This window comes from Ceratotherium simum, chromosome 1, assembly GCF_057802395.1.
Source record: "Ceratotherium simum simum isolate JZ-2026a chromosome 1, ASM5780239v1, whole genome shotgun sequence".
Lineage (NCBI taxonomy): Eukaryota > Metazoa > Chordata > Mammalia > Perissodactyla > Rhinocerotidae > Ceratotherium > Ceratotherium simum.
In genome coordinates this window covers 907,325-919,060 of record NC_141900.1, presented here as the reverse complement: position 1 = coordinate 919,060, position 11,736 = coordinate 907,325, and the positions used below count along the sequence as shown (strand labels likewise).

Here is an 11,736-nt window from a genome sequence, read left to right as displayed (position 1 = left end):
CTTTGGTTTTCAGTTAAACTTTAAAGATCTTTCCATTCTTATAATTTATTTTTTTTAATGTTTTAAAGCTAGATGTGCCTACTTCGTTTCCACATTGCAATTCTAAATTAAGTTTCTTACCACTAAAATTAAAAACCAATAATTCATTTATTCTTGCCCCAAACTACACGCTATATTTCTGATATAATAATGAAAGAGAATTAAAGAGGAGAAAGGGTGGAACTGAAATTTAGATCACAACATCTTGTAGTACTGATCAAAATGTACTCATTATATCCTATTCAAAATGAGCTTATTCTTATTTTGGATTGGCTTTTTAAAACTTTTTAAAAACTGTGTATAACTAGCAATAACTGAATTGTATGGTCGTATACTATTCATTAATTGTCATATGTTTTAAGACTTGTATATAAATTGCTTTTTCCAAATTCTTTATAACTTTTATTTTATTTATTTATTTATTTTTTTGAGGAAGATCAGCCCTGAGCTAACATCCGTGCTAATCCTCCTCTTTTTGCTGAGGAAGACCGGCTCTGAGCTAATATCTATTACCAATCCTCCTCCTTTTTTTCCCCCTAATGCCCCAGTAGATAGTTGTATGTCATAATTGCACATCCTTCTAGTTGCTGTATGTGGGACGCAGCCTCAGCGTGGCCGGAGAAGCAGTGCGTTAGTGCGCGCCCAGGATCCGAACCCGGGCCGCCAGTAGCAGAGCATACGCACTTAACTGCCAAGCCACAGGGCTGGCCCTATAGCTTTTAAATGGCTAGAACTACTGTACTACTCTGTGTGTGTGTGTGTGTGTGGGTGGGTGGGTGGGTGTGTGTGTGAGAGAGAGAGAGAGAGAGAGAGAGGGAGAGAGAGAGAGAGAGGGAGAGAGGAAGACCAGCTCTGAGCTAACATTTGTTGCCAATCCTCTTTTTGCTGAGGAAGATTGCCCTGGGCTAACATCCGTGCCCGTCTTCCTCTACTTTATATGTGGAATGCCTGCCACAGCATGGCTTGATAAGCGGTGCATAGGTCCGTGCCCAGGATCTGAATCTGTGAACCCCAGGCTGCTGAAGTGGAGCGGGCAAACAACCACTACACCAGTGGGCCAGCCCTGCTATTAATCTATTTTTGCTTTTGTTGCCTGTGCTTTTGGTGTCATATACAAGAAATCATTGCCAAGTCCAATATTTAGCTTTTTCCCTATGTTTTCTTCTACGAATTTTATAGTTTCTGGTTTTATGTTTATGTTTTTAATCCATTTTGAGTTGATGTTTGTATATGGTGTAAGATAAGGATCCAACTTCATTCTTCTGCCTGTGGATATCCAATCCAGTTTTCCCATCACAGTTTATTGAAGAGACTATTCTTTCCCCATTTTGTGTTCTTGGTACCCTTCTCAAAGATCAGCTGATTGTTAATGCATGGACTTATTTCTGGGCTCTCTATTCTTACTATAGCTTTATAATATATTTTGAAATCAGGAAGTGTGATGCCTCTAGCTTTGTTCTTGCTCAAAATTGTTTTCACCATTCAGGGTCTTTTGTGGTTCCAAATGAATTCTAGGATTATTTTTTTCTATTTTTTTTGGTAAGGAAGAGTGACCCTGAGCTAACGTCCATTGCCAATCTTCCTCTTTTTGCTGAGGAAGATTAGACTTGAGCTAACATCTGTGCCCATCTTCCTTTATTTTGGATGTAGGATGCCACCACAGCATGGCTTGATGAGCGTTGCGTACCTGGGATTCAAACATGCGAACCCCAGGCTGCTGAAGCAAAGCCTGCCAAACTTAACCACTAGTCCACTGGATTGGCCCCCTCTATTTTTTTTTGTTTTTTTTTTTTTGGTGAGGAAGATTGGCCCTGAGCTAACATCTGTGCCCGTCTTTCCTCTTATTTTCTATGTGGGATGCTGCCACAGCATGGCTTGACGAGTGGGATAGGTCCATGCCTGGGATTCAGACCCACGAACCCCTGGGCCACTGAAGCAAAGCACGCCAAACTTAACCACTACACCAAGGGGCCGGCCCCTATTTTTTCTTTTTTTTTTTTTTTTTTTTGTAAAGACTGCCATTGGGATTTTGATAGGGGTTTCATTGAAACTGTAGATCACTTTGGGTAGTATGGACATTTTAACAATGTTAATTCCTTCAATCCATGAACATGGGGTGTCTTTCCATTTGCTTTTGTCTTCTTTAATATCTTTCATCAATGTTGTATAGTTTTCGGTGTACAAGTCTTTCACCTCCTTGGTTAAGTTTATTCCTAGGTATTTTATTCTTTTTGATGTTATTGTAAATAAGATTGTTTTCTTAGTTTCCTTTTTGGGTAGGTTGTTGTTTGTGTATATAAGTGCAACTGATTTTTGTATGTTGATTTTTGTATCCTGCAATTTTACTGAATTCATTTATTGGTTCTAGTAGATTTTTTGTGTTTGTGGAGTCTTTAGAGTTTTCTACATGGAAGATCATGTCATCTGCAAACAGAGATAATGTTACTTCCTTTCTGATTTGGATGCCTTTTATTTCTGTTTCTTGCTTAATTGCTGTGTCTAGGACTTACAGCACTATGTTGAAGGAGAAGAAAGAGTGGGCATCCTTGCCTTGTTCTGGATTTTATAGGGAAAGCTTTCAGCTTTTCATCATTGAGTATAATATTAGCTGTGGCTTTTCATAAATGGCCTTTATTGTGTTAACGTAAGTTCTTCCTATACCTATTTTGTTGACAGTTTTTATCATGAAAGTATGTTGAATTTTGTCAAATGCCTTTTCTGCATCTACTGAGATGATCATGTGATTTTTATTCTTCATTCTGTTAATGTGGTGTATCACATTGATTGATTTGCATAATTTAAACCGTCCTTGCATCCCAGGGCTAAATCTTCCTTTTTCATGGTGTGTGATCCTTTTAATATGCTGTTTAATCCAGTTTGCTACTATTTGGTGAGGATTTTTCATCTGTTTATTGGGGATGACTGTCTTTGTTCTCTCACTGAGTTTAAGAAAATTCTTTTGCGTTCTTTGTCAAGTAGTTCATGGACTTCCATTTCTTTAGGGTTAGTTACTGGAGCTTTATTAGGTTTCTTTGTGGTATTATATTTGCATGGTTCTTTGTGATCCTTCTGGCTTTGGGTTGGTATCTGTGCATTTGAAGAAGCAGTACCTTTTCTAGTCTTTATTGACTGGTGTCTGCAGGGCAAGACCTCTTCAGTCAGCCTGGTTAGAGATTCTGGGTGGGCTGGCTGATGGCTCTATGGATGGACCTACTGCTGAGGTCTGTGGCCAGGCCTGCTGCAAGTGTTAACATGTGTGTGGCCTGCTGCCATTGTCATAACTGATCTTTGTGTGTTGATTTTGTCATCTGCAACTTTGCTGAATTTGTTTATTAGGTCTAACAGGTTTTTGTTGTTGTTGTTTGGGTTTTGTGGAATCTTTAGGGCTTTGTACACATATGATCATGTCATCTACAGAGATAATTTTACTTCTTCTTTTTCAATTTGCATACTCTTTATTTCTATTTATTGTGTAATTGCTCTGGCTAGGATTTCCAGTACTGTGTTGAACAGATGTGGCAAAAGCGAGCATCCTTTTCTTGTTTCTGTTTTAGGGAAAAACTTTCAGGCCTTCACCACTGAGTATGGGATTTTCATATATGGCCTTTATTAGGTTGAAGAAGTTTCCTTCTATTCCTAGTTTGAGAGTTTTTGTCATGAAAGGTCATTGAATTTTGTCAAGTGCTTTTTCTGCGTGAATTGAGATGATCATGTGTTTTTTTTTCTTCATCATATTGATGTATATATTACATCAATCAATTTTCATATGTTGAACCATCCTTGCATTCCAGGAATAAGTCCTGCTTGGTCACGGTGTATAATCCTTTTCTGTGTTTCTGGATCCTGTTTGCTAGTATTTTGTTGAGGATTTTTCTATCAATATTCATAAAGGATGTTGGTCTGTAGTTTTCTTGTAGTGTCTTTGTTTGGCTTTGGTATCAGGGTAATTACCTCATAGAATGAGAAGTGCTCCTTAATTTTTTTGAAGAGTTGGAGAAGGATTGGTGTTAATTCTTCTTTAAATATTTGGTAGAATTCACCAGTGAAGCCATCTGGTCCACAGTTTTCTTTGTTGGGAGGTTTTTTGATTACTAATTCAATGTCTTTACTTGTTATAGAGCTATTCAGATTACTTATTTCTTCATTATTCAGTTATGGTTGATCGTGTGTTTCTAGAAAGCTATTTTTTTCACTTAGGTTATCTGCTTTGTTGGTGTACAACTGTTAATAGTATTCTCTAACAGTTCTTTTTATTTCTGTAAAATCAGTAGTAATGTCCCCACTTTCCTTTCTGATTTTAGTAATTTGAGTCTTCTGTTTTTCTTAGTGAGTTTAGCTAAAGGTTTATTAATTTTGTTGATTTTTTCAAAGAATCAACTTTTTATTTCATTGATTTTTCTCTATTGTTTTTCTATTCTCTATTTTATTTTTGTCTGCTCTAATCTTTAATATTTCCTTCCTTTTGCTAGCTTTGGGTTTGGTTTGCTCTTCATTTTTTTGTTCCTTAAGGCATAGAGTTTATTGATTTGAGATCTTTCTTCATTTTTTTTTTTTTTTATAATTTTATTTATTTGTTTTTTCCCCCAAAGCCCCAGTAGATAGTTGTATGTCATAGCTGCACATCCTTCTAGTTGCTGTATGTGGGACGCGGCCTCAGCATGGCCGGAGAAGCAGTGCGTCAGTGCGTGCCCGGGATCCGAACCCGGGCCGCCAGCAGTGGAGCTCGCGCACTTAACCACTAAGCCACGGGCCCGGCCCTCTTCTTTTTTAATGTAGATATTTACAGGTATAAAATTCCCTCTTAGCACTAATTTTGCTGCCTCACATAAGTTTTGGTATGTTGTGTTTTTATTTTTATTTTTGTCAAAGTATTTTCTAATTTCCTTGTGATTTATTCTTTAATCCATCAGCTGTTTGAGTGTGTTGTTTAATTTCCACATATTTGTGAATTTTACAGTTTTCCTTCTATTTTTGGTGTCTAGTTTTATTGTAATCAGAAAAGATACTTTGTATGATTTAAATCTTGTTAAATTTATTAAGACTTATTTTGTGGTCTAACATATGGTCTATCCTAGAGAATGTTCCATTTGCACTTGAGAAGAATGTGTGTTCGGCTGTGAAATGCCACATACTCACTAAAACATGTTGAGGAAGAATATTTAATTTCAGTGAACATATATTACTTATTTTTAAATATATTTTAAAACAAAGTTTATTTAAAAATATTACCTGACCTCCCTCACTCCAGTGGCAATCATTGCTGCCTTCAATCAGGCCATTTAGTGGTTGCCCACTCCCCAAACTCTTTCTAACCCTAGTCCTCTTGGATTTATACCTAAATTGGGTTTAATAAGCCCCTGTGGCTTTACTTATCAGCTCACATTGACAGAGCATTAATTGTTTTCTGAACTCAAGACAACAATTGCGACCTTGTATTTTACTGAAGGGAACAAGGATGGATTCTCAGGGAAGGAAAGAGACCATGTACCTGGCAATGTATTAATCACTTTACACATATTAACTCATTCAACCCTCAGAGAGAGGAAGGAACCCATTATTATCCCTATTTTTCAAATGAGGAAACGATGGCTCTGGGAAGGTTCTACCTTGCCTGAGGTTCCAGAGCTGGTAATTAGCTGAGCCCAGATTTCAACCCAGGTATTCTGGTTCCAGAGCCAAGGCTTTCAGTCACTGCTTTGTTGTCTCTTATTCTTATTGGTAAAAATAATAAAATAATGATTAGTTATATTTAATATAACAAAAATGTGATCAACAGTGGTTTATATTGTTCAGAGATTTTTGTTAAGCGTTTTCACTTACAAGAGCTCAATTACTTCTGAAAACTCATTTTGCTGAGACAGGAACTGAGGCTCAAGCACCCACAAGTGATGCTGTGAAACACCAATGCAGGAATTCCAGACTCATTATTATTGCTTAATAATGCAACATAAATAATAATAAAAGTGCCCACAGTCCTTAGGGCTCCACAATGTGATTTTACACACATTTTACGGGGGTAACTGGCTCGGAGAGGCCAGCAACTTGTACAAGACAGCACAGCAAGTAAGAAATAGCAAAGCTGTTGTTTTGCTTAATAATAATAACAACGCCTTGTACTGCTGGACTAAGGAAAGGCTTTTCTTACGGAAATTAAACTCAAATCGCAGGGAGGTGTTGACTTCACCAAAATCCGGCAGCTGCGTCGTGGCCCGAGGGCAGGTTTTCGGCTGGTTTTGCACCAGAGGAGCCTCCTGGCGAGTCCCGGAGATTGAGCACCTGGGGCACCTGGGCAGGTGGGCGGGTCCGCGCTGCAGGCCGACGTGGGCCGCCCCACGCCCCCGGTGCCAACCCCGTGCTCCCCTCGCCCCTGCCGCCCCGAGCTGACCCCAGGCCCACTCACATCCCGTCCCCCGCCTCCCCGAGCCGATACCCGGCCGCACCCCTATCGTACAACGGGCCCACAGCCCTTCTCGGGTCGACCCCAGGCCCCCAGCCCGCGCTCCCCAGCCCCCTCCGCGTGTCCCTGGCCCCCTCCCTGCACCCCCGGCCCCTCCCCGAGCCCCGCCGCCTGGAGCGGCCCGGGCGGTCGGCCGGTGGCCGGCGCGAGGCTCCTCCCCGGCGGAGTCGCTCGGCGTGGAGGAAGCGGAGGCGGCGGCAGCGCCGAGACCTCGCCGCGCTCATGGCGTCGCCCGGGTGAGTGCGGCGCTCGGGGCCGCGCTGGGGTCGGGGCTGCGGGCTGCGAGGTGGGGGCTGCGGGGGCGGGCCTCCCCCCGGCCTGCGGGACCCCCGCCCCTCCGGCCCTGGACCCCTGCCGCCCTCCAGGCCCCGGGTCCGCTCCCGCCGACCTTGGGCGGACGCGGCCGGGCGGGGGGCGGCGGGGGCGCGGGCGGAGGAGAGCGGCGCGCGGGCGGGATCCGGGGGCGCCGGGGCCAGGGCCGGGGGAGGGCGGGCAGTGCGGCGCGGCCCCCGGCGCCCCAGGCCTCGGAGCCGCTCCGCCCCGGGCGCCGGGTGTCGGCGGGCGCCTGCCGCCCGGCCCTCGGTCTGTGTTTTTTCCACTTGCTCGCGTCGGAGTTGATGCTGGGTTCTCACCGCCGTCGGGACGTGGCCTGAACGTTAGGAGCGAGGGCTGGGGGCACCCCGCGCCGGCCCGGTCCGGGGCGCCTGGTCGGCCGGGCCGCGGGCCCTGGTGGGATGGCTGCCCCTATTCTGACATCAGCTCTCTTTTACTGTCTTCGTGTTAACGTGTTCCTTTTAGCGAATAATGATGACAGAGTTGTCATTTTTTTTTTAGATCCTTATTTGCGAAATAAAACCTCAGCGTTTCATTATGATTACTTTTTGTTTTGGTAATTTAGCTAGTCATGAAAGCTGGGAATGAAAGAAGTGATCCAACATCTTCACTTCACAGAGGAGGAAAATTAGTCTCAAGGTCATTGCTTTAGTTGGTAAAATTCTTCGTTTGACTGTTGTCTGCCATTCAGAGGGTCTTAGACTAGTGGCTGTGATAGCAATTCAAATTGTACATCTTTACATTTCACGAAGAGCATTTACAGGTGTCGAGGCCTGTGTGGTAGAGATGATGGATAGCAGGCCTCTTACAGGTGACGCCTGAGCCATGCCGTGGAGTGAACTGGCTCAGTGCAGTGGGCCTTAATGGAGCAGCCTGGATTTGACTCCAGCCAAGTCATGGGCGTTTTCCATCTACTTGCTGTCTTTCTAGGTTTGGGGAGCAGTGCTCACGAAATACCCAGTGCTTTGAGCTCATAAATAGAGTAAACAGCAGCCCATCCCTCAGAAGACCAGGCTGATTCACCCAGGGGTTCAAGGTCCCGCTGTGTTACTGCCTCTCTTGTCAGGAAAGGGTGATGCAGGGCCCCCTGGAGGCAGCAGGGGTGGCTGAGCCTATGTGGGGCTGCCATGAGGCCCTTGAAAAGAAATGGTGCATTTGGTGTCCAAGCCCACAACTTTGTAGATATGGGTCAGGAGTAGACTTATTTCTGGGCTGGTATGCCCCTCTGTGAGCCAATAGACCCTAAACTGTGTCCCTGTAGGTGGCATTAATGCAGATTTGATATTTGCAGTTCCAACTATTTGTGATTGACCCCGTGAGTCTGCAGTTGGTATTAATATGTAATTTTCTGAGGGGTACCCATTGCAAAGCTGAGGTCACAAACTTTTGGTATACTTTATTTCATTTTATAGAGAGAACTATGCACTTATTATGGTATGTACAAATTTGGGGACAGTCCACATCTCTAGATGTAACCCCCAAGTGTCCACTCTGCAGGCTTCACTGGGAGACATGGCTTCCTGTGATCCTCTTGCCTGTCTCAGCTGACCAGCAGACATTCAGCCTGCTAGACTAGGTGCTCTGGGAACAAGTCCAGAGATTCGGGGCAGGGCTGGGAGGGGAGCCCTGATTCCTGCTGGGCTTTCGTGCAGGAGCCTCCAAATCCCGTGTGCTTTCCTAAGTGACAGTCTCCATAAAAGAGTTGGGAAGGAAAGATTTCCTGACAATCTTTGAGGACCCTACCAATGTGCGAGGCGTTGTGCAAAAGAAAATGGCAAGAATGAAGGCATCAGAGAAAAGATATATTTGAGATGACCCACAGCCCGGTGTGTTTGGAGCTAAGTGGAGAAGGGCCAGAGAAGGAGGCTGGGCCAGACTGTGGCACCTGGCCTCATGTGTGGGCTCACTGCCTACTGCTCACTGAAGGGTGTTTGTCAGTCGAGCTCCTGGAGAATCTATGCGACAGCGGTGTGGAGGAGGCAGAGGGGGCAGGAGAGATGGAGCTCATCACCCTGCTACCGACTGCCCTCCACTCCTATGGCCCCCACCTCCTGTCTTCCGTGCTCTGCCTGCTCCTTCCTTGTTGGAGTTCCCTTGGGTTCTACAGTCCATCTCTGCTAATCTGCACACACATTCTTTGCATGATTGCATCCATTTCTGCAGCTTTAAATGTCGTCTCAATCAAAGGCTCTTAACCAAGGGTTCACACTTCATGGGTGGGTTTCTGGGGTCCCTGTGTTCCCTGAAATTGAATGCAGCCTTGGAGGTTGGTGTGTATTTTCCTGAGACCAAGGGCTTCATCATTTGTAGCCCGTCTTGAAGGGGCTCCTACCCTCAGCAATGTTACTACCATCTCTCCACACCCACCTAGAGGGATAGCAAACCTAGATTACCTGTGCAAAGTATATATATTTTTCAGATTGTTGATGGTAGATAATTTGAAAAACAAAAGAGTATAAAAGAGAGAATAAAATTCAAATGTAACTAGACTTTTCATAGACCACTGCTCTTAAAATTTTGGTGTATTTTTAATTAGGTCTTTATTCTTATCAGAGAGCCTTACAAATACTGCTAGAGTCCCCCCCCCATCTTAGGCAAGTATCCTGACAGACATTTACATGTTATGTTTGTTCTTTGCTCTGTTTTCCCCCCCAATTTTTTATTGTGGTATATTAAAATTATTTAAAATATTATATTTTATATAATTATAATTTATAGTATAGTATAAAATATATTAAAATACACTTAACGTAAAATTTGCTGTCTTAACCAGTTATTAGCTCTGTTTTTACGTAAATGCTCTCATACTGTTCCACAGCTTGCTTTATTCACCCAACAGTATGCTTTGAAAATCTTTCCATGTCAGAACAAGGAACAGATCTATCTAAATTTTGACACTTTTATAATATTCTGTGGCATGGTTATGTTATTTACTTGAGAATGTTTCCAGTTTTCTCTGTAAGATAATGCTGCACATTGGTGTCTCCCTCTGGACATGCACAAGTGTTTTTCTAGAGTAGATAAAAAGAACTGGACCTTGTGGTCAGGGGCCTGTCCATTTGTAGTTGACACTATCAAAGTATCCTCATAAATGGTTGTACCACCTTTCCCTTCTACCACCAGATTTTAAGGGCTCTCTTTACCTCCCAACACATGATGACATCAAACTTTAAAAGTTTAGCCTGTCTGATGGAATTATTGAGTCAAGAAATAAGAAGCTAATGGCATCTTCATTCACCCAGTCTTTAAAGACAGAAACTTCGTCTCTGACCCCTTCTAGTCCCTCAGAAATAGTCCCAGTTTTTTTTGATCTCATTGATAACATGAAGTTCTAACCACCCTCCTCCCATAAGTGAACTCATACGCCTCAAATTTTTGTTTCAGAAAATGTGGTCATTGAGCACTTAAGTAATCTCTTTACTGGACCAGAAGCAATGTAAGGAGACGTGTCCTAGGAGGTAAAGGAGCTCCACTTAGGACCTCATCTGCTCTCATGGCCACTCCTCTCAGGGCTCATCTCTGTTGGCAGCTGAAAGCACTCCCATTAACATCCACAGAACACTTAAAAGTACCTAAGACTTAATTTTAACCTTTTGTGTTCCCTGTCCAGGAAGAGTCTCTCCCAACACCGTCATTTTGTGGGGAAGAAAAGGATCCTGGGCTTTGCCTTCTGGGAAGGGCTCAGCTTTCCCACTGGAGCCTGGCCTGGTCCAAATGGGCCAGAAGAGTTCCGGGCTCTTCACACTGGGTGGAGGATGGCTCCTCTGGCCTGGCTAGGGAAAGGAGGAAAGGGCCCACAGACTACACTGTGGGGAGGAAACACTGAGTACCTCAGACAAGGTGTGTGTCTGCTCCTGGGAGAAGTCCAACAGGAGCCCTTAGCCTGGTCAGTAGCTGCTGTGGCTTCTGAAGAAGGGATGTGGCTTAGCCAGCAGGACACAGACTTTGCTCTTTCCCCATGGATCTGGGATTGCCCAACAAGCCAGCAGCCACCCTAGTGTGTCCCCACTGGAGAAAATGGGAGAACTAGGAGGGTGTTGTAGGCTGAAGCTTCCCTGGCTCTGCAGAGCAGCTCACCAGACCTCACTTACCTGTCTGTGGGTGGAATCACCATGTGGCCAACCTCTGCCCAACTCAGAGAAGGGCCTCTTACCCAGAACCACAAGTGGCAGAGGCTTTCCAGTCCAAGGGAATGTTCTTTTCAGTTTAGATCCTGCCTACTTCCAAAAAGTGTTTTATTCTAAGTGCTTTTTCATCTATTATGTTATTTAATTTTCACAACAACCCTATATGTAAGTACTGTTATTATGCCCATTATACAGATGAGGAAACTGAGGCCCAGCAAAGCAGTTTAAGTTAAAACTTGATGCAAAATGACCCCATTAAGTATGGTTGGTTTAAATTGGATGGTTGGTTTAAATTTGGTTACTGAGGCACAAACAGAAATGTTGGATTCTGTATTTTGTTGTGACCACAGAGCACACAGTGTCTCTCCAGCATGCTCTGGATGAAGCTGAAGTAAGGATGTGTTCACATGGTTCGTTGGAGTAAGAAGCTGTATTAGCGTAGCGGTTGTACCTTCAATTATAGTTTTACAAAAGATACCTGAAAATGAAATAATTTAGAAGGGGATCCTTTCCTTTCCAGGATTCCCACTCGGAGGTTGTGCATTCCGAGAGCTGCCTGCATGTTGGAAAGGCCTTTCCTGCTGTAATTCACACATGGTGGTTCTGCTTTAGATTCTCTCTCCATTGTAACTTTTTATAAAATTGTTAGTTGCCTTATTTTTAAAAACAAGTAATACATGCGCATCGTACAAATTTCAAAAGGTATAAAAGGGACTTGGGTGAAAATTCAGGCACCTCGCACCCTGTTCCCGTCTGAGAACCAGGACTGCACTGGGGTGG

At 43.7% G+C, this 11,736-nt stretch overlaps 1 protein-coding gene and 1 pseudogene across 6 annotated transcripts in view; both read left to right on the top strand.

The window, feature by feature from the left end:
- The window catches only part of URGCP (upregulator of cell proliferation), a 72,983-nt gene that overhangs the window by 22,979 nt on the left and 38,268 nt on the right, over nt 1–11,736 (top strand). For 2 of the 5 annotated variants that reach the window (XM_087438414.1, XM_087437933.1), the window contains exon 1: nt 5,080–6,732. The exons of the other annotated variants lie outside the window; for them this stretch is intronic. In XM_087438414.1, the coding sequence (XP_087294540.1) occupies nt 6,719–6,732 (14 nt within the window). In that variant the 5' untranslated portion in view covers nt 5,080–6,718. Of the gene's footprint in view, nt 1–5,079; nt 6,733–11,736 lie in introns of those variants that run through there. 5 annotated transcript variants of the gene reach the window in all.
- LOC147918111 (NTF2-related export protein 2 pseudogene) overlaps nt 1–11,736 on the top strand; it is a 50,802-nt pseudogene that overhangs the window by 21,573 nt on the left and 17,493 nt on the right. The window lies entirely within an intron of this gene.